Source organism: Telmatherina bonti, assembly GCF_933228915.1.
Source record: "Telmatherina bonti genome assembly, chromosome: 1".
Lineage (NCBI taxonomy): Eukaryota > Metazoa > Chordata > Actinopteri > Atheriniformes > Telmatherinidae > Telmatherina > Telmatherina bonti.
The window spans coordinates 25,777,755-25,801,881 of NC_136619.1; the positions used below are offsets into that span (position 1 = coordinate 25,777,755).

General features: G+C 36.8%; 1 protein-coding gene across 1 annotated transcript in view; it reads left to right on the top strand.

Annotated features, from left to right (window-relative positions):
- The window catches only part of galnt18b (UDP-N-acetyl-alpha-D-galactosamine:polypeptide N-acetylgalactosaminyltransferase 18b), a gene marked incomplete at its 3' end in the record, with an annotated part of 94,755 nt that overhangs the window by 47,181 nt on the left and 23,447 nt on the right, over nt 1-24,127 (top strand). Inside the window, exons 4-6 of the mRNA XM_079249416.1 lie at nt 5,277-5,460; nt 6,916-7,113; nt 7,335-7,449. Of these exons, the coding sequence (XP_079105542.1) occupies nt 5,277-5,460; nt 6,916-7,113; nt 7,335-7,449 (497 nt within the window). The remainder of the gene's footprint in view (nt 1-5,276; nt 5,461-6,915; nt 7,114-7,334; nt 7,450-24,127) is intronic.

A 24,127-nucleotide genomic window follows, 5' to 3' on the forward strand; every position in this document is an offset into this window, starting at 1 on the left:
AGAGAAGTATCCTTGTCTTTTGGGTTGTATATTGACAGAAATGCAGTACAATATTCACATTTTTTTAAATAGTGCAGAATCTCAAGATTAAAAGAATCCTTGTATTTTATTTTCCTTAAATTAACTTTTTATATCAGCATCTGGATCATTTTGGCAGAGCTCCCTAAAAAAGAGCCGCTAACCAGGACTAAGAGATCTGAACACATCAAACCAGTTTGAAAATTTTTACTGGCTTCCTGTCATTCACAGGATGGATTTGAAAACCCTGCTGACTGTTTACAAATCCCAGAACCATTTAGCCCCAGAATAAACCTGTGATATGTTCAGAGAAAATAAACCAAGCAGAGCTCTTAGATCCAAAGACTAAGGTCAACCAGTCCCGACCAGACGCAGCATTTAGCTGTTATGCTGCAAACAAGTAAAAGAATCTGCCAGTGGAGATTAAACTTTCACCAGATGTAGACAGGTTGAAAACATTTTTTCATGCACCTTTGCATGAATCTGCATGGAAACTTTTAACAAATCCTCCTGGTAAAAACTTTAATTTGATTGATTATTTAATTGCAGTTTTAACTATTTGTTGCTGCCTTTTATGCTTTCGCTACACCATCTGTAAAGTACTTTGAATTGACTTGTACACAAAATGTGCAGCACAAATAAACTTCCATTGTCTTGCATCATCATGTTTCTGTAGTAACCCAGGACAAAAGACAAAGGTTACAATGGCTATGGATCAGGTCTTTCCATATTTTTTAGGTGTTTTTTCCATTCATGTAATCCTTCTTCCATGCTTGAAATGGGAGAGCAACATGTTGGTTGTAATCTGCAGCTTCATCACTGTATTCCCCATATAGTAGTGAGAATTAAAATTAAAGATAGAATTTTTGAGTTTATCAAGGGGGACACAAGATAGTGACTGTAGCACTGAACCAAAGGAAACCATGAAAAATCCCCTTTTTTTTTTATCTATAATGCAGTTTAAATGATATCTTCTCTCTGATTTGAATAAATTTAACCTTTGTTCAACAATGTGTTGTCCCTGTTGGAGGAAGGACTGAAAGTGGATTAAATAAACACTTCAGGTGTGCAGAGATGTTCAAAACCAGTATGGGACCAGCTGGACTTCAAGCAAGCAGTTGTTGGCGGTCCAGCTAATGAAAGCTGGCGGGCACACAAAACTGGGATGGTATCAGCAAAAACCCACGAGGCTAAATCTGTGCAGTTAAGCCAAGAATGATAAATCTGTCCTGGAACTTGTGTAGCAGTGTTTTGAACAGTGGGCCATGGCTTTGATTGTGGAAGAGAAGCCAGTATCTGCTGGATATTTTAAACACAGATTTTTCAGCAGTAGAGCTGCGTTATGAGAAATTGCCAAGTGGTGCTGTGTGAACTACACAGCAAGTGAGACCTGTAACCATGCCGATCTACCATCTGCTGTGCAAGCAGTAATGACTGAATTGTGATAAATGGCATTTTGTTTGTACAAGCAGAAATACAACATGGCAAAATAGAGGCATAGGAAGACAAGCTGAGGTTAGATACACATGAATGTACTGTACAGGTCATAGATCAAGAGAAACCATGTTTCACTGTGGAGGGGGGGATTTTCAGTCACAACAATTTTAAAAATTCAGTCATCAATACAATATCCTTTGCCTACTGAAGACAACAGCCCAGATGGAAAATTTGACACAATTCTCAGCAAAAGCAAAAAAATTTTAGTTTTTAAGCCACTATGAATGAAGAAATAATCTGTACATTCAGCTGTTTACACAACATGCCTGCAGTTAATGCGTCATACCTGAATGAGGACTAAGCAGAGCTGAGATTAACGGTGGCCTCATGTTTCTGCTTACCAATATGTCTTCTCACCATCTTCTGAGAAGCAATTCTTTACAGATTTACAATCTAATATAAATAGATTTGCTTCATGACTGCACTACTTGTTTGCTTGTTGTTCCAGTTCAGCTCCATTCCAAAGCCCATCTCTTTCCAGCAGAGCTTCTGCAGGATACCAGTCCTGAAAGATTGATGAGTGCTGGCCATCAGCCATTTCTGGCATAATGAACTGTGTTTTATTGTGATTTGTTGCAAGGCATAACACTGCCATAACATCGCATCATTCTTTTTGTTCTCAGTTCACACACACATTAGGATGTCTTAATTATTGATTGATTGAAAGTTATTAGATTTGTTGCAGCAGCTACTGTGAGTGACTACAGCTTCCTTCAGCCTGAATTATGAGTCCAAAGTAAAGGAATTGTGATGCTAATCTTTCTTACTAAATGTCCTCAAACTTAATTTAGTTCAAGAACCCCTCAGCTCATTCAAGAGCAAATTTAAACATGAAATTTCAAATGATTTAGTTAAGTCTGGAAGAATAAAGGGGGAAAAAAAACAAACCTGACCACTCTGAGTGCACATGTAGTGCACAACAGAGGTCCATGATGCATGCTGTGCACATCTAACAATGTACAGAATTATTCTGCTCTAGACTTGTTTAGTCCCTAGTGGGAAGAAGCGGCAGACCTTGGTGTCTTCAGGCTCAGCATGCAAAGGAATAAGCAAAACACCCTGCATCTCTGACAAGTATCCATTAAATATTTAAACATATATTTCCCCTGCTGACTCTACAGTACTTGTCCAAGAAACCTTTTGACAAATTGACATAATCAAACAATTTTACATCTTTAATGTAAAGTTCTTCCACACAGATGTTTTCATGCATATGAACCAACTCATTTTGTTGTGTGACAGTTTTGGTGTGTGGAAGTTGCCCCTTCCCTGGGAAACATGATGGTATTGTATGTTACACAGGGTTGTAGGTTTCCACTGCTGTTTCCTAAGCGTATGTGTGATTTGTTCAAAAGATTGGCCAGAATTGTCCAATCTGGTGTTAAAGAGAAAACATAGAACTAGAAAAAGAGAGAAAATGGCCCCTGCTGAGATCCTGACTCTGATACATCACCTCCATTCAGATTCTTGTAACGTGCAAACAACATTCTTGGTCCGCATGGACAAGATAAGCACATGCATATCTAATAGTTAACAAGACTGTGTTGTGCCAACATCTAACCCTCATTTTAATCCAATAAATATAGAAAATGTTGTTCTGCCAGTGTTAATATGAAAATATGATCCTGAAGGTTGGAATGCCGGGTCCACTCCCAGCATGAGGTGATGACTGTGGCAAATGGAAGGGCGCTTTCAAAATAGCATACAAACAAACCAAATGACCTAAAATCGTAGTTTTTTTTACTTGTACTAAGAGTTTCTTGGTAACAACTAATCCCCAGCTGACAGTTGCACCATTTACAGACAACTTGTGTAGAAATGTAATATGCAAACTGGAATCTTTTTCTGCATGTGTAAGCTAGGCTATATGCAGGGGTAAGGCAAGGACAGATTTAATTTGATCCATTTTTATGTTAATTTGTTATAGATTATGGTTATATCCTCCTTTTTGCATTCAAGAGATGTATTTATTGCAAGACGGTTTGAACAACATAGTCTAATAGAATAGTGCATCACTGTGCTCAATTGCTTTGCATAGATGTGCTCTACATTATTCATTGTTTTGTATGCCATGTTGCATTATTTACTCTAAGGAGTTGATGCTCTATCATCAGCCTTTAACTACACATTAATACCTCATTTCAGCACCTTAGTATGATGTGGTTATATGATAGAATATCTTAAGCTGATAGTATTTCCTCTAATCAGGTGCATTTCTAATTAGCAGAAGCTGAAAACATCTCTGTGCTGCTTTTAGAAAATGTGTGATTTAATCATGCATTTGGTATTAGCAGTTACAGCTGGCAACCATATTTATAAAACTACTTGTTGCTCATGTTACTTTGATTTTAAAAATAACCTTAATATTTATTTTAGGATTGGCATATTGCTTTTAAATTATTATTAATTTCATGACTAAGATTTTTGGCTAAGATCTCTGTTTTGTTTTTTTTAATACATAGAATTTATCACTTGGACTCTTTTTACATATACATTTGATATACAATATATTTTACTGCAATGGTCCTACTTTAATATGCATTATTAGTTAGAATGAGTAAAAAAATGAAACCACTGAAAGTCCTTATATGGGCGAGGAAACAGTGCATTTCCAGTATTCAAGTGCATTGCAATAGACATGATGTTCATGCATATGCCAGCTTTTGCTGTTGCAGCACTGCAGACACATTGAGTACTATGTTTGCTAATAACTGCCAACAAGACAGATATATGTTCTTCTGCTAGTGTGGGACTGAGTGAAATTGCTGCACTGTGGATTTGAAATCTTTAAAAAGGGGCTGATTTATTTTATTAGTTGAAAAAAAAAAAAGAAAAAAAAAGACTTTAGAGTGTTTTCATAAACTTTATCAGTTATTATATCTGCTTCTCCTACAAAACATTCTTCCCTGTTGTTGTTTCTTAAAACTTTTTGTGACCTTATGAAAATGTCTCACGCTGTTTCTACATAAGCCAGACACAGCAGGACATTGTGACATTTTTTTTGTCTGCTTGCAGCTGCTTCCTGTCTTCTTTCAACTCGAAATGCACCACTGTTTAAAAGTGGAATTCTGAAAAGATAGCCGGAGGTGATTTATAAATATATGAGGAATGATAAAACGCACAGCTGATAAAGGTTTTATTTTTTTATTCTAATCTAGCTTCATTCGCTTGCTCGTACAGGGAAACGTCGTGATATGGCTGCAGCTTGGAGTATACAGATATTTTCCAGCTTTAAAGCTTGGCCTTTTTTTTTTTTTTTTACAATTCTTGACATTTTCTGATTGAAACCCGGTGGGAATCTCTAATACACTGATGCAAGCCATTGTATTTTAGAGAAAATAAGCAAAAATTCTGCTTCCACCACACATTTAAGCAGCACAAACTCTTGTCCTGCAGGATATGATTCATCATAGAGTACATAACTCAAGTAATAATGGAGGTAAACTTTGAAGCCAAACACACCTCATGTTTTGAAAAGGATTGCAGACTCAGCCTTCAATATTCTTATGACTCTTAAGCCCCATGGAGGTGTGCTGTGCTGGCTGAAGCTTCTGCCTATTTGGTTCACTGATCAAAAGAGTGAAGCGTGAATGCCTTTGGCCTCTGACCATTGATACTCTGCCCGCTGGAGGAGGACATGATGACGTCTGGAGGGTTGAAGTTTGCTCACAGGCGGCTCTGACTTTACTTGCCAATCACAGTATTTTCAAAAATTCTTCAGATATTGATGTAAAATGCATGTGTGTTTCTGTTTTTTCTAGATGAGCTAAAAGAGAAGCTGCAGGATTTCGTGTCAGAAACCAACAGCCAACGACCAGGGTTCATTAAGATGGTGCGGCATGCCAAGCAGGAGGGTTTGATCCGGTCCAGAGTGAGCGGATGGAGGGTTGCAACTGCCCCAGTTGTTGCCCTGTTTGATGCCCATGTTGAGTTTAATGCTGGCTGGTGAGTCACTCTTGTGTACAGCATGAGGTGAGACTAAAATCAACTCAAGAGTTCTGTTTTTTTAAGTCATTTCATCTGTGGGGGTTTGTTGAAAATGTTTTTTTTTTAAAAAAAAAAAAAAAACAAATCTTTGCAGAGCTTAGTCATTTTTAGTGCCTGTGTTCTGTGTGTAGCCAATCACATCAAGCAAACAGCATACTGTAAAACATATTCGTTCAATGGACAGTAGCAGAGCTGTCTAAAAACTTTGTGGTGTTTTATAAAATGAAAGGATTATCAGTTCTGTTAAACCAATTACTTAATCAAGTTTAGAGAAAAAACAAAAGACTTTTTCTTTAATTGATAAGTCAATATGCTGAGACTTTTACAAGGTAAAGATGGAGATATTTTAGCATTCTGAGAAATATGGTCTGGAGACTTTTTTAGCAGTTTAATAATAACATTTTTCAACATAAATGACATTGAAACAGGGTCAGTCTGACAGCATCAACTAATTTAAGAAAAAATATTAAAATTCAAAGGAAATAAACAGATCCAGATTGGTTGCTGCCTTCTCCAGACCTAAGGTAATTTAATTACAGTTTTCTTCAGACTAGGGATGAAAGTGACAATCCAATTTGCTGTTATACCCAGTTCAAAAGCAAACCTTTGTAAAGGTACAAAGTTGCACTGGTGCACATGGAAAATTTATATCTTCAAAGACCCCAATTACTCTGAGCAATGAATCCAGATTTTCAAGCTTGTGTTTTTTTTTTAGGCAAGGCCTTATTTTGTTTTAGATAAAGTCAAACCACATTTTGCATGTTTTAAAAAAAAGTATCACTCTGTGATAAGAGTCCAGGTCTTAAACTGCTCAGACAAAGAAAACTTCAGCTGTTTAGCAGCAGAAACTTCATGTTAAGCAAGACAGGAAAACATTTTACTTTTATAACTACAGTTGTTTGCGTTCAAACAGTGGGTGATGCAACGTAACAGATGGACAGAAATCAAAGTCGCATTTTTCCCCAAATGTTGAACCGTCACTTTAAATGAACCATCCTTTTAAAAGTTTTTAATTTCAGACAATGGCAGATAATATAGTCAGACTCTTTAGAAAATAAACAACCCATTGAAAAAAAACAAACAAAAAAAATTTCTAAATATGGCCTTAACACTTGTATTTTTCACATGCATTTAGTAGAGAGAAAATATTTTCTGTCTCTTTTAATAACAAAGTTAACAATCGAGAAAAAGATTAACCTTTTACAGAACTTTTTATTTAGCCATTGCAAATGTGTGCAGACTGCATATAACTTTACTTTTAATGAAAGAAAATAAATATAATTCTATCAATTATCGAACATTATAAAATTAATCCATTCTGAATTTTCCCTTGTCTAACAAGCATTATCACAAAGGTATATGGAGAAAGCATGTCACATCAGATGAAATTATTTTCTCTCTCACTGTATTTAGGGCAGAACCTATTCTGCAGAGAATTAAAGAGGACAGAACCCGAATAATATCCCCATCATTTGATAACATCAAGTATGACACATTTGAGATTGAAGAGTACCCGCTGTCTGCTCAAGGCTTTGACTGGGAACTGTGGTGTCGCTACCTCAACCCCCCCAAGTCCTGGTGGCACAAAGGCAACAAAAGTGCACCGATCCAGTAAGTCTCAGCAAATCTGTCTCATTTGGCTAAATCAAATGATGTTGCATGATTTATATCTGACGTTATGTTAACAAATGTCAGCCCAGCTAAAATGGCAATTCATTCATGCAGTAAGAACAGATTATAAATAATGTCCATGGTTATGTTTCACTTTTTTGTCCTCTGTCACCATAGCAACTGAAAAGCAAAACTGACATTCATCATCTTAAATTTTCCAGGAGTCCTGCCCTGATTGGCTGCTTTGTGGTTGATAGGCTATACTTTGAGGAGATTGGTCTACTAGATGAAGGCATGGAAGTTTACGGAGGAGAAAATGTGGAGCTGGGTATCAGGGTGAGTAATGATGTCATGTGGTCATGGAGTCCGTTGTTCATCCAGGCAATGTGTGGAAAATTAAATGTAATAATGACACTTAATAGTTACTTAGCAGCAAGATTAATAAAGGCTTTAATCACTTTTTTTTTTACATAAAATACTGAAGTGATATTAATAAATATGCTGTGTGTATTTAACATGATGCTGGAGAAAAGTTGCAAAGGGACCAAGAGCGGTGATTTGGCTGACACTCTTCACAAAACTACAGAACAAGCTTGTAGGACTCTGCTTTACACACTTGTCAAGAAACAGTCCCATTTGAAATCCACGTAGTTGATAAGCTGTCATTCAAATTTTCAGTTGAAAAGATGTACCCCCTCACATATGTGTTTTCCATAATTAGCACGCATACTCAACCATGCAGTCATGCTAGGAGCAAATTGGGCCAGGGGGCAAAACGACTGAAAAAAACATTGAGAATTGTACATCTGGCTCAAGATATTGATTAAATGAAACCACCAGAGCCATACCAAGGAGTTCCACTGTGTTGGGTGCTTTTCGGGGCTTCTCCCCAACACTTCTCTCTTCTTCTATTTCATTTCAACATTTTTTATTCTCTTTTTTTCCCATAATATATTGGCAAATCCAAAAAACAACAGAAAATATACTCCAGAGTTACAACAACTACTACACAACCATTGTAGTACATTTCATGTAAAAAAAAAAAGAAAAGAAAAGAAAATTGAAGTAGGAAGAAGAATTAATCTTGTTAACCCTACCCCATCCTCATTTCAAAGTAAACCAGCTGGATGGCATCATCTACAGCAAACACTAAGAACGAAATACAGGTATCAAATCCTCTTTTTTTTCTTCTTCTTCTTTTTTTTTTTTATCAGTTTTTTGCATACAGTTTTAGAATGTACTCTTTATACTTGTATATTATCATAACACATTTCATTTAGAATATCTTCAGTGATGCTTACATGTGAACCCTTTTGTCAGGCATAACAGCCTGGAATTGTTTTTTGACTACTTGCAACACAACACAAACCTGACCCCTTCTCCTTGCCTCTAGCTACTGTGTCTGTCAACAACTACCAGAAGTCTGTTACAGTGTGAGCTGAGGATCGAAGAAATGAATCAAATAAATAACTTATTTTCTGATTTATTCTCAGCAAACCTTTAGATAATCCCTTTTCTGTTTCCAAGCAGCGTAACACTTGTCATTGTCATTTTGTTAGATATGACAGCGCCGTGAGGTTGACATAAAAGCAAAGAGGAAAAAAGGCAGACTATAAACTGCTAATATACATCTAAAACTATGTTTGGACTTTTATAAGAGAGTATAATATAGTGTAACTTAAATTCAACATTTGGGGCAGGCTTCTTTCATAAACTGTTCATTATGACAAGTTGATAAGCTCAAAAATAAACTGTATAATAAACTGGATTTAAGTTTTTTAGCACTGACAGTTCATTAGTTTGAGTGCAGTGTCAAGAGTTAAACTATACCATAGATGGGTGACTTGTGCTAATGGGACCACTTCCCAGCTGTAGCATTAAATAATTAATAAATTAGCCCAAACCCTGTCTTTCTTTATTGTCTTTCCTTCACCGGAGCAAGAGATACTTCAATATGAATTTACTGAACTGCTCAGGTTTGGAAAGGTGTTTGCAGCCTGAGTAGTAGGGGATGTATTTAATTATAAATCAATTAATATCAATTCATGTTTAATATAATTGTTAAAAAGGCTTCTAATACTTCATCATAGCTTTATTATCATATTTATACAGTGTAATAGAATGTTAATCACTTAAATTCATCACAATATTAACTAACATTTGTCATCTCTTTCTTTTGTGGGTCATTGTAGTTGATGAGATTTGGCAGAGTGGGCTTACAAAGGTTCTGGTTTTTATGTCGGCTTCATACACCCTGAAATGACAGAATATTTTGTAGACCAAATGTATATATTACTCGGTTTATATACAGTTAATTAAACAATCACTATCAAAGCTTGAAGTCTACATGCACACTCACACACACACACACACACACACACACACACACACACACACACTCACACACACTCACACACACACACACACACACACACACACACACACACACACACACACAAATCCCCTTTGCTACCTGGACACAAAAGTGTCCTTCCTTATAAGAATTTCTAATTTAACTTTTCCTTTTCCCGAATCTGGAGATTGATGCATTTCAGGTTTGAGATTAGTAAGGGTAAACATGCTGTTTTATTTGTATATTTTTCAAACCAGTGCAAAGCCCAGAATCTATCAGCATTCCTGTATTTTAGTAAAAGATAGTGGGCAAACACACAGAAACATGTCTGGAAATGTAACTCGATTTTTTATAGCTTCGCCTTTGTCCTGAAAAAGAACCTGTGAGGTCTGATTTACTGAGTAAGACAAGTATTCATTTAAACTTAAACTTTTCACTGTGTGGGCTTTCTGTCTTCAAGGCAAAGAGAAACAGAAAAAGATCCTGAAAAACATTTAACAAAAGAAGAGTAGATGGCTAATCAGTGTCCATATCCCATCAGAAGATATAAAATGAGCTCTCAGGGAAATGAATGTAAATGGTCTATACAATTAGTCAGGTGTGCTCGTCCAAACCCATGTGCTATAACTGTAAATATAAATAAATTCAACACATAAAAGCCATCAAATTGGTATAAAGTTGGACCAAATAAAGATAAATGTGCCAATTCTCAGCCTACACACCCAAAATCTAAGTATAACTATCACGGGACCAAGATGGGTTCACTTCAATCTGTCTGAATTATTTGAGTACCTAGGTTTTATTTCTCATGTGTCCTGGAGTTATTATATAAAAATTTCCTCTAGACCCTTTCAGGTATTGCTTCATTCACTCTGTGTTGACTTACTAGACATCAGTAACTGTTGGAAACAATTTGTAACAAGGATACTGAAATTGTTCAGAGGAGATCAACACACTTTATTCCTCTCACTGTCGTATTATTAATTTGTACATCATCAGTTGTGGCAGCAAGTCGACAATTACTTGCTCTGTGTTCATTCAGCAGAACCATAAACAGCAAGGCTAAAGGAAGAGCCACCCTTCTTAGAAATGGCTAATGAAAGCACATTCATACTGTACCAAGATCATTAATGAAGCTATTAGTCAGTTAAATAACATCGAGAGGTGACGGGCATTTCCACTTCAGCTGCTCTCTCACTAGAATGCATTGTGTAAAGGAAATGGAGGCAAGTTTATTACAGGACTTTGAATGTGGATGTATCTATTCTCTCTAATGATAGAGATGCAATCATCAGTAAGGAAAAAGAGATTAGTCCTGGAAGTCATTTTCCTCCAGAAATGTAATGCTTTTTGAATTGCTGGGCCAGATAATATTCTCACTCAGCTCTGTGGCTGGACCCACAGAGGATTTCATTACATATACAGTCATATGACTTCAGGTCGTTGTATTGTTTGATTTGAGTTTTGCTTTCCATTTTCTTGCTCATATTACAGTTACTGTTTTGTTGTGTTTTTGCTCATTGGTGTTGGGCTGAGGGACCTCGCCCCTTTGCCTGGAGGTGAATATAGTTTATGGTTGTGTAGTGGCTTTAAAGCAGATGCTGACACAGTACTGAGAGCTACAAGACTCAAGGACCCTTCCTTGGCCTCAGATTATAAATCCCATGGAGCCCCTGCAGAGTCTTTCTGTCTGTATGACTGCCTGCATATTGGTCATGCCCCCAGACCACCCGCCAGCGCTCAAACTGGCGGCTGACGGGTCCTCAGAGATGTGCTCAAATCAGGCCAACAGCTACAGGCCTTGGCTGTGGCTTTAAAGGTCTATCCTCAATAGCATGAGGAAGGAATGAACCACTACTCTCTGTTCACATTTGATCAAACCGTCAAAGCCTGACATGTCAATTATGGTGTGGATTGTTTGTTGTTTTCATAGTGGTGTGTGTTGGACTCTAGTAGCAGGGCATTATTTATCATTTTTAAATTATGTTTGAATTTATATGAGACTTCAAGCATTTTCATGAAACTGACTTTGTTTTATTGTTTAAAAATTTAAAACTATTTACCTAAATACCATGTATGATTAAAAAATTAGGCTGGATTTAAACCATTATTAGATAAACAATTGTTTTCATATGAAGAGGATTGAAAAAGTAGGGGAAAAAAAAGTCTGAGTGCCAGTCAGTTTGGTTCAGTTTGACATCTTTTCAGATTTTAAAATCACCAAAACCAACAGTGATAGATGCCAAACTGGTTTAAATTGGAGTTATTTAAGTCTGCAACACCAACATGCTGTTTGCTTTTACAAATATATGTTTTTTTTTTTTTTCTTTTATAAATCACATATATAATATATTTTCATCAGGTTAGAATCCAAAAAGTTACTGAAAACTACAAACTAATTATTTCAGTCCTAAATGATGCTATGTGAGGAAGGGTAATCTGTCAAATGTAATCATGACATATTCATGCTTTTGCTGACAATGAATCCACTTGGTTTAATTTGCCAGAGTTAAAGGGGTAAAGAGCTAAAGTAAAAATAGACTGAACCTGTTAAATGATACTTGTTTCATTACATTGCTTCTAATACAAACACCAGAGTAAGGCATGTCTGCATCACTGCACAATTACACAGCTGCAAAAAGCCAGCTGGTGGTAGATATGGTGCCAAGATGTTGCTCTTCTTTGGATACTAAGAGGAAAATATTGTGTTTGAATTTTGGAGCAAATATATTTTGAACAGATGTTGCTTTTACTGGAATTACACAAACATTTATATGAACAATGTTGTATTTAACATTGAAACATAATAAAAGAACTTTAATATATGTATGGAAAACACGGTCAAAATGTTGGTTATTACACTTAACTGCATTGTGGTATTGTGTAATTTAATGTCTGGATGGGTGCGTGTTAGGTTGTGGCAAAGCTTCAAAATGTCGTTCACTGTTTTGTCCTAAAATGTTTGTATATGTAAAGCAGAATCATAAGTGGAAATAAACTAACTTGGAACTAGTACTGAGCATGCAGGTAGAAGCAAAATGCAACATCAAACCACCAGATAATCAACTGAAGACAGTTTAGCTGATTAATAACTTTTAGAATTTACCATTTTACAAGTCTTACATACTGGTTACACGAAGCCCAGAAGTCGTAGCCATCATCCCAACAGGCGTAGCCATTAGATGATGGCTGATGGGAAACCAAATCAATCCAGTGATAAAGGGAAGTCATGATGATGGTTTACTTAATCTTGTGAAGTGTAATCACTGTCCACAATATATTACAATCTAGTATCAATATCAGATCCACAATATCAATCTGACTGTCACAAATATGTTAGTGTGTTGGCTGTGTTTTAATGATTTAGATAGCAAAATATCACACATGTATATGAATGTGCTGGAGACTTAAAGGTGTAGGTTTCTGAGGTTATCTTTCAAGTCTGACAGTCTGTGCAGTAACACACACAGCAAATTACCACAGGACCATCAAACTGAATTATAATTCAAGTGATTTCCCCAAACACCTATGAACACTGGATATTTTGAAGCCAACCTGGGACAATGCATCAAAAAAGACCAAAAGCCGACATCATCACTCTCAGTGACTGCCAGCAAGGTTGCTATGAAGAATGAGGATCATTGAAGGCTAAGAAAAACAATTATGCAGAAGGCTTTGTGAACAGGATTTATAGAAGTGGCAATAAAACACCCTTACTGTCACAGTAATGATTTACACAGTAGAGTTCTACCAAAGCAATTCATATTCAGCATAAACAAAGAGTAATCTGTTTGGGTATTTTAAAAGACTATGTGAAAGGCACAGATAGTATATAGAATAAATCAAACTGAAGAGAAAGGCAGAAAAAAAACAGGTGCTTATAATGATTTATTACTATCATCTAAAGTGTGAAATGAATGAATAAATACAGTTAACATTAAATGTAATCAAATTCATTTGTCTGTCTATATAGAATTAATTCATTAGTTTAGATCTAGAATCTTTTGCTTCCTTTAATGGTGCTTATGCTCCTAAAAGAGTTGTTTAAGAATGATTTCATAAATGAATAGTTTAAAAACCTTCAAAATGGGTGAGCCAGTGCAAATTAGAAAGTCAGTGAGGTTTAACTTTCATCAGCAGTAACAGTAAATAACATAGTAGGTAACATATTTATTCACTCAGATTCAACATATCACACATAAGCAGCACAGCATGTACAAACTCATTTATTCATTTTAGTGGAGAAAGAACTGAGCCTGAACTCACTTTGTATACCAGCATTTTGCCCATCGAGTGGAAGTGCAAAAGGCTGAGTTCCATGTTATCATTCAGGGTGGGTAACAAAACGCTGTACCATAATGACTTGACTGTAATTGTAGAACAGCTCTGATTGAGAGCCATGACCCCGGTGCTGCTGAAAATCTATCGAACCCACTGTGTAATCTCAGACCAACAGGACAATCAATGAGGGAGCCTTTTGTCTAACAACGGTGATGTGAATACTGATGCAGTCGTCTAGTGCAGAATGAAAAATATCACAGCTACATGAATCATTAGATTATTTTTGTTACAACTGCAATCAACTTAAAAAACTGACAGTAGTTCACTGGAAACGGGTGGATAATTGTACCTTTATAGTTTTTACGGTGAGTGGAAAAGAGATAAAATGACTGCTCTTTGAATGACTGCTTTGTGAGCTTGTAAAGTAAGAGATAAACTGGTCATCTCTTACTGGTTAATAAAAAGAAATGTATGTAGTTGTGTCATAGGCCAGCATGTCTACAGATTTTTCTGATGGTCATGATGAAGAAGAGGGATATATAAATCCTTATCCTAGAATTCATGCAATTTGTTTCTTTTACTCTTAGTGGCTTTAACATGTATAACAAGAGACAAGAATCTAATGGATCTTGGGATAACATCAACAACCCTAGGTAATTAGCCAGCATAAACCGATCAACAATCTTGCTCACAAACCTCTAAGAAAACTGCAGAGACTATATGTATTGGTCAGGAATTCATTAATAATTCAAGGTTACTGTATGAATTTTCTCATAGCTGTCTTTATGGATTACTTCAGCCCTGTCTCCTACAATTTGCATTTCTAGTCATTCATTCTTTATTAGCGGTTTATTTTCAAGGGTAACAATCAGAGTCAGAGAGAGTCCGGAAAGACCAAGTGGAGAAACTAGTAGGGCCCGACCGATATGGATTTTTTTAATACCGATATAAAGACTTTAGAGCAGGTCGATAGCCGATATAATGGCCGATAAAATCCATCCACCAGAAAAAAAATTTTAAATATTATTTAAAGCAAAAACACTACATTCTAAGCTCATTCTTAAACTAAAGTCTACCTGTTAGACACCATGAACTATCTGAATTATTCACTGATTTGAAAAAATGTAAATACGGTTTTCTTATTCCACAGTGCCTACACATCATCACTGTTTTATCAGCTGACCTCTTTCCTTCTTCATCTTATTTGACAGGGAAACCAAAGTGTTCCCACACAGGGGAGTTGAATGAACTGAGGTGTTCAAGTTCCTCCGCTCGCCATGACCACGCTATACTTGTGTGGAACAATTATGCATGCAGCTTACTTTTTTTTTTTTTCATATCAATCCGTGGATCACGTGTGTGCCAAACCGTAGATACTGATCGCGGATCAATAATGATCCGTTGCACCACTAATAATAATAAGTAGTCAGAAGTTGTGTACATGTCACGCAGCCACCAACTTTCACATACGTTCATGAGGCTAAACACTAAGCATGGCATTCCTTGCTGCAGCGTGGCCACGAGGCACGCAATGACAAGTTTGTAGAAAATGTAAGAGGGAAAACATAACTGTGTTTGATTATTTAACATTTCAATTTACCAGTAACAAAATATAAAATGTTCGTGAGCAGACTTCACTTTACTTGGCTCAGCTGCTATGTGTTTCACCATCCGGTTTGCTCTGTCTCGGCTTCCTGCCATGAGCAAGGATGACCCCGCCCCCGCTACTTATCCAGCACATGGGCGCCATCAGCTGGATAAGTAGCCCAATTACATTTTTAACTTGGCAGTCTCAGAAACAAATATATGACAAAAATAAATTTTAAAAAAATCGGCAAATTTTTACCGATAGCCGATATCATCCTGGACCCCCATATCGGCCGATAATATCGATATATCGGTCGGGCCTTAGAAATTAGTGGATTGCACGTAAATCACTTGCCAACAACCCTGCAACATTGTTTTAATGTTCCCATGTCAGTCTCACTGTTCAGATTTTTTCCATTTTACTCAAATTGTTACACAAATTTGCACAAATATTTAGAACATACTCAAAGTAACCTGTTCAGCGCATCTGTTCACAGTTCCCTCTAATATTTTGTTTACTGTCTGTTCATGTGATACTAAAAGGACCATGATAATTACCTGTTTAAGGATGAGTTCCACTTCTAGGTCCAGCCAAGTCTACTGAGGTTTTAAATAAAAAATGTTTGAGTCAGACTCCATTAAAATATAATTGTATTTTGGTCCAGCTTTGGAAACAAGTTTCCGCAATTTGATTTGTGTTATTAAATAATATTAATACCCAGACTATGCACTACCATAGGATTCTACAATTTGAGAGTTGCGATACCGATATCTGAAACTTGAATATCTGCCGATACTGATATTTGACGATACCAAATCTGTTTATGTGAACATTATTGTGACTATGGTTATTATTACTGTTATAACTGTGTAAGATTTTATTTAGGTTGTAATAAATTACCCATCCTTTCTGAAGTTACCTTACCACTACAAATATAATAACATTACACATCTAACAATTTCAACAAGTTTTATTTTGATTTGGCACATTTGACCCAAATCCAACTCTAAATGTGTGGTTTTGAAACAAAGATCTAGATTTTTGTGCAGTGTTCCTCATTGCGCAGCTCGCGAGCCACATGCGCCTCACTGACTCTTGACCTCTGGCTCGTGAAGCAACCACTGGCTTTCTGAAAATGCTATCTAAACAAGTCATAATAATCCTCAACGGTGCCGTTCTATCCACAAACCAGAGCTGCAGGCTGCTTGCAAAAACTTTGCAACACCCCAAACGGACCCTGTCAGAGTTGCCAGTTTTGGCTAATTTCAGCTGCACTGAACTCCGCCAAAGAGCTGCTCTGTCAGTAGCTCTGTGTATATATATATATATATATATATATATATATATTAAAAAAGAAACACCCACATTCTGGAGGCATTATTGTATTTTCACCATATACTGTTGCATAAGAATGCCATTACTCCATGCAATATTTAGGATAACGATTCCTCGCTAAAATGCTGAATGTTACTGATTTGGCGACGTAGCAGGATACGTAGCATAGGAACACTTTTTTTTGGGGGGGGGGGGGTGGTTAGTGGCTCTCCTCTTGTCTTAGTATATTGAGTGTGGCCCTTGTTGAATTAACAGTGAGGATTACTGTTTTAGTGTAACAAAAAATGTCACATTTTAAAGGCAGTTATTTCTTTTAAAACATATCCGAAGCATGTCATCAAACACATCTGCACTAGCATGACTAGTGTGGTATCGGTAGTAGTATCTGTACACTTTTATTAATACCAAATACGAGTACAAATGCTTGGTATTGAGTCGATACCGATACAGGCATTGGTATCGGTGCATCCCTAATTATTATCTGCAAATATTTCAGAATTGTTTTGTGGATGAGGTGAAATTATTAACTTATTAGTTTATATGAAAGACAGAGCTACTCGATAGAAAGTGGAAGCTTCATACCATCTGCCTGCGCTGCCTCAGCAAGTGCTGTGGGCACCAAGAGAATAAGCTAAGCTTTACCTATAAAGTAAGTCTGTGCTTTGATGTAAAGGGTTCTATTATCACCAGATACTGAGGAGTTGTGAAAAGAATGCGGTGGGAGATATTAGGAGACTTTTCAAAGCCTTATGTTTGTGGAGAAACAGGAGAGGTTTTGCTTGAAGATGAAAGCAGATAGCTTTATATACAGACAAAATAAAAAGGGAAAGTGTCTGAAACTGCACTGAATCACAGGACGATACAGTGAAAACATTCTTGAGGTTCTTCACATTTTAGATTGGAGATTGGAGATGAATGGTGTTCTTTCACTGTTGTATCTCCTCACAAGCTTTAAATGTAACATATAATTTCAGATTACATCCAAATCAGGACCTAACATAATAATGTGTATTACTATAATGTGTTTTCATTTTTTTCAAAACAAGGCCACCTCCATGCAGTGATGTAGTGGGTAAACTCTCAATTTTTTTGCCCTTTATAAAACAAAAACTGGGGAAAAAGTAGCCCAGAAAACACTTTTTCAGAAAAAGTGACATGTAAAACTACTCTATTTGGTTTACCCCAAAAAACCATCAGAATATTTGCTCACTGTCACATAATTTCTGCTCTTCAGTTTCAGAGAGGAAGAGAAATAAATGACTAAACCAATACTGGCTCACAGACGAGTAAGAGACAGGCTAATAAACATATATACACACATCTTTATTCTCTCTATGTTCAGGCTAAATTTAACACAGCTGATGGCTAACTGCACCAGTGTAACATATGTAACCCTCGCTTAGCTGCTGGGTGACGTAGGCACATGTGTAGGGACGGGTTTAGAAGTGGGTGTACTCCTGATTGAAAAAGAAGTGAGTATACTCCATATATACTCTATTATTCTACTTATTTCCTGGACTACACCACTGCCTCCATGTATGTTTTAAATTTATTACCAAAGCAGAATTAACTAATAAGTATTAGTAATTAGTAGGGTTGTGAGGATATCCTTTTGTCCAGATTCGATTCTGATTTTTTGGGTGCCAATTCTATATAAATTGTGATTCTCATGATTCTTCGATATTGCTGATTTTTGTAGACTTTTTGTAGATTTTTGTAAATATTTTGCGAGTTATTTTTCTTGATTTCAATGAATAATAAAAAAAAGAATTAAAAAAAAAAAAAAAACAGCCAAGCCATTATTCTGCTGCTATACATTTTACAGTTAATTATTTGTATTTATTTGAAAAAACTTTTTTTAAACAAAAGAAATAGATTTTAAAATAGTGAAGCAAAAAATGCCAACATTCGATTTTTTTTCGATTAGATTTCCTACCCCTAGTAATTAGTTGTTCAAATTCCAGCTCCTTAACCTATTTTCAAAATATTTCTTTGTTGTTTTAAGTCATAACTCAAATATTACATCTTGTATAACTGAACCATGAGCCATGATAATATAACAAGTAAATTCACCTGCTAACAGGGATGGCTGAAGGCAGGACAGATGCATGAATTCATGGTTCTCTGGATCTCATGCTGAACCTGAGATGATACAATGTCATTTTTACCTAAAATCCCTGGTGACTTCAGTCCATTCCCCATCCTCACTGAGATAAAATATTCAATGTTACTCTAGACAAGAGCTACACAAAAATATTCTTTACTTAAAAATTATTTAGAGAGGCTGTGAAATACTTTTAAGCTTTAACATAAGATTGATAGGATAAGTTAATAGGATAACAATTATTAGGTCAACATTAGTGTGTGTGTGTGTGTTTTGATTAGCAAAAAAAATAGAAATTGATTTATATTACATTGTACTTTCTAAGTTAAGAAATTTGTAAAATGAAATAAATCGAAAGTTTCCTCTCATGTCTAGGTTTTCCAACGCAACTCTTAATAAGTAATAATAACTCTTAATAAGCCGAGTGTGAAGCGGCTGGGATGAGAATCAGCACCTCCAAATCTGAGACCATGGTCCTCAGCCGGAATAGGGTGGATTGCCCTCTCCGGGTCGGGAGTGAGGTCCTGCCTCAAGTGGAGGAGTTTAAATATCTCGGGGTCTTGTTCACGAGTGAGGGAAAGATGGAGCGTGAGATCGACAGACGGATCGGTGCAGCGTCTGCAGTAATGCGGGCTCTGCATTACCACGGTCTGTCGTGGTGAAGAAGGAGCTGAGCCAGAAGGCGAAGCTCTCAATTTATCAGTCGATCTACGTTCCTACCCTCACCTATGGTCATGAGCTGTGGGTCGTGACCGAAAGAACGAGATCTCGTATACAGGCGGCTGAAATGAGTTTCCTCCGCAGGGTGGCCGGGCTCTCCCTTAGAGATAGGGTGAGGAGCTCGGTCATCCGGGAGGGGCTCAGAGTAGAGCCGCTGCTCCTTCGCATCGAGAGGAACCAGTTGAGGTGGCTCGGGCATCTGGTCAGGATGCCTCCTGGACGCCTCCCTGGTGAGGTGTTCCAGGCACGTCCCTCTGGGAGGAGAACCCGGGGAAGACCCAGGACACGCTGGAGGGATTATATCTCTCGGCTGGCCGTGGAACGCCTCGGGATCCCCCCCGCAGAGTTGGCAAATGTGGCTGGGGAGAGGGAAGTCTGGGCTTCCCTGCTTAGGCTGCTGCCCCCGCGACCCGACCCCGGATAAGCGGCAGAAGATGGATGGATGGATGGATGGATGGATGGATGGACTCTTAATAAGTGACAGTTTTAGTTGTATCTGTCTATCTATCTATTGCCCTTTAAATTCTACTTACTTTTTGAATTTATATGAAAATGTGATTTTTTTGGGGGGGGATTTAAGGAGAAATCTGAACATTGTAAAAGGTTTGCCACTTTTTAAGTATTAAGTCTAGTAAGTAAGACTTAAAGGTTGTAACGCTGCACAAATTAGTCTGTTATTAAGTCAGCTGACAAATATGAGTCTTGAATTTGTATTTAAATTAAAGCCACACAATTAAACAAAAGTCATACCACATATACCTCTTTAGCTGTTCTGAAATAGTGCTGCAGACTAATGTAACTGGCACCATTATACGGGCCAAAATGAAACCACTTCCACTCACATTACATTTACATTACAGGTATTAAGCTCTTGCTTTTATCCAAAGTAAATTATGATGAGATCGGCAGTAAAATTAGCTTATGCTTAGACTGATGGTGTCATTATAATAGATCTTTGCAAACAGCTACCTCACTGGTAGAAAACGTCTTTAAAAAGGAAATTAGAGAAAGAACAGTTACATGATGAGGAAGATGAGATTTAGACCGAAGTATATTTGTAAGAGGATCTGGCAGATAGCGGTTTGATGGAAAATGGAACAGAAGATGTCAGGTATTTCTTGAGATGAGTTTTTCGTTCAACAGAAAAGAAAAAAGATTGTGCTGCTCTGACGGAGATTATTCCGTTGCTGTGGAGTTGGACTTTGTGGAGAGAGGACACGACTCTTAATAGGACAGAAATGACTCAAATATTATCTTTGAGTTGTGGAGTTTTTTTTGTTCTGTTTTTGTGCAACAATGTGGGTTAAGTATGCTGCCATTATTTAATGATACAGAGCAAGTGTCAGCTGTTATGATTACACAACATTTAGACAATTTGACATTATGGGAATGGAGTTTGACGTCTTGTTTAAGATTGTGAATGAGTAAAGTGTTGTGTAATTATTCGCTGCACCAGCACACCGGAAAACAGATTGCATGAACCAACATGCAAATTAGATAGTGTTTGATCATTCAAGAGGAATGTTCTATTAGAAAAGTCTGATAACATAAAGCGTTTGTGTTATGAAAGCAATAACAATGTAGCCAGTGATAGCTATGGAGATCTGACTTCAGTTTTGACAGTAATTGCCCTTTCATTGTGATGAATTTGGAAAAAAGCCACAGACAGTTAGAAGTAAACTGCGCAGATGACACACTGCAGGCAAAAGCTCTGAAGCATTTGCTTCACTGTCAGAAAGGAAACTTGATGCTAAACAGTGGAGGAAGAATTACTTTCTAGGGAAGGTTGCTGCAAGCTACGAGTGTCTGTTCCACAGTGCTGCTTTGGCTGCTTTAAAATGATGCAGAAGAGTACGGCAACGAATCTTGTGAATCATACATTATCAGCTGTTTTTTTGTTGTTTTTCACTCAGTCTACCAGCTGCATTCTTCAAATGTCCTCTGCTGTTCATTTACATTAAGACAAAATATCTAAGTGGCTGTTTTATTAACATCATGAAATGTGGTGCTAATATCCTTGAAGCTTACAAATTGAAGACAGTTATTACAGCCTTACTTGCTTCAAGGTTGTGTTACTGTAGATGTAGTTATTTGGCCACTTTTCAGTTTCTGTTAAATCTGCTGCTGGTAGAGAACTTAGCAGTAGCATATTATTTTATATCATTTGATTATTTGAAGAAATTTTGTAAACAAGTTTTTATTGAGACTCATGGACTCACAAAGTGAGATTATTTGTGCTCTTGTAAGACCTGAGCAGAGCAGTGTAAGGTTCACCTCTGTGCTCTGGAGGCACTGGAGGGAGTGCATATATGGACTTTAACTGCTTGCTTACTGTTTTGTCTTTTTTATGTATTTTTATGGACATTTTAAGTCTGAAATAAAGATTGATTGATTGATTGATTGATTGATATTATTCTTGTTCTTGCACTTATTCTATAGATCGATATTAAAGCTGGGACAGGTAATCTTGCTCAGAGACATTTTTTTACTCTGGGTGAAGTGGTTCCTCATCCTGATAGTAGTCTATACATTTAGTAATCATGAACAAAAAGGAATATAGTTAGACCCCTCAGTTTACTGTAAATCTGTAAAAACTGACCAATCAAAAAGGTCGGGCCGAATTGAAGTCGTTCATTTCTTATATTTCGTAAGCTTCTTCATGGCTGAGAAAATGCAAGAAGGATTTCCCGACCCGGCTCGATTTATTTGTCTCCTCCCGCTAAACAGCCGAGAAAGAGAAAACCGTTGGTGGAAAAAGCTGCGAACTAGAAAAGCACTCGGAGAGTGCAAACCTCCAGCAAGGCATTTAAAAAATTCCTGGATCCAAACGGTGATCCGGATCACCACCAAAATTAAATCCACATATCCAACAACTCTGAATATTTATTTAAAACTGTCCATAACTTTCTGAGTTATCTTGAACACAAAAAGATAAACATCGGTAAAAACACAACCTCCTTGGTAGAGGTAAGAAAAAAGCCTTGGATCATGCAAGGAGCAAAACCAGTGGGGGAGGAGCCACGACAGGTTGCTACTTTCCGATCTTGCTAGCTCCACAACATTACCTACCTGCTTTACATCCAGAAATTATTTTAAATATTGCGTGCTTTCAAAGATTTGGGTTGATACAGACCTTGAGCATGCACACTCTTAAGTAGCAAAACTCCCAGTATCATTAGAAGCAAGATAATAAAGGAACCTAGAAAACTAACTTAGCTATGAATGAATAGAAACCAAACCGAGAAAATAATGCAACATATAATCAAATGCCTTGTAAGAAATTAAATAATATATGACAACTATATTATTCTACATATACAAAACATGCACAATTTCTGTACATTAACTCTTACTTGCATCACAATGCTTCTTAGGTTTGCTACCTTTACCAAGGAGTTAATGTTTTAGCCTTTAATCTGTTTGTATATAGCGATTTTACTCAAAAACTGCTGGGTGGATTTTTCAGATTTTTTCTGAGAATAGGTTTTGGTCTAACTTAGATTCATTCAGTCTTGGGAGTGATCTGGAATGAATTGTGGACACAGTCATTTTTCAAAGGATTCTTCACAGTATGGGTAGAAATTAGCTGCTTGGCAGAGGTCTGCACTCAGAAAGCATTTCTAGTTTTTGATAGAAGTGACAAAGATTTGTAAACAATAATCTGAGAATGTGTTTGGTCCTCATATAACAGCTCAGTCTGAAGACATTAGCCCTAATTATACTTGAAACATAAGATGTCCTTGCATAGAGGTTTTTAGGCATCCTTGACAGGCTCTGGTAGTGACATCTCCTTTGAAGACCCAACAATATGAGTACATAAACAGAAGAAAATGTCATAAATAGTCTAAGAACACGTTCATCATTTTCTGTTACTAATCTACAAGATTGTGTTACAATTATTTCTACTCCTTCCACATTGTATCTTTAATTCTATCTTTTAGATAGTAACTAAAACATTTAAATGCTAACTAGCCAGATTTGATTGGACTAAAGAAGAAGACTATAGAAGTACGTCATTATGTGCAGTTTCATGTTTTTTTCTCAGTTTTGGTTTCTTGTCTTATTTTGTAGTATTGCCTGTTCAGTTTATTTTTGTGTTTTGTTTCCTGTATTGATTTCGTGTTCATTAAGTTCACCTGGTCTCATTTATTTCATTCACTACACCTGTGTCTTGTTTGGTTTCCCAGTATTTACAGCCTCGGTTTCAGTTCTGTTTGCTGCTTCATTTTGTTTGCCTCTTGTGTCATGTTTTCTGGAATAAACATCTAGATTCAGCATTCCTGCATCCAGTCCTGCATTTGGGTCCATACCACCACCTCCTCCTTGTGACAGAAGTATAGAAATGTAGAATATTAAAGGCTGGAAAAGATAAAGACAATCTGGTTTATATACTGGGGGGGAAAACACCAATACCACCAATACCATTCAATACTTGAGGATTTTTATTTTTTTACATAGAGAAAACTCTTAGATGAATTTATAATATACATCCCATACAGCATTCAACAAATTTAGATTTTATCTTTGTAAAAAGTTAATTATTGTTACTATTATGATGAGTCGACTATTATGTGGCATAAAAAAAGCAGAAATTATCGACTCTTCTGAGCCTCCCAGAGAGCCTCACTATGGA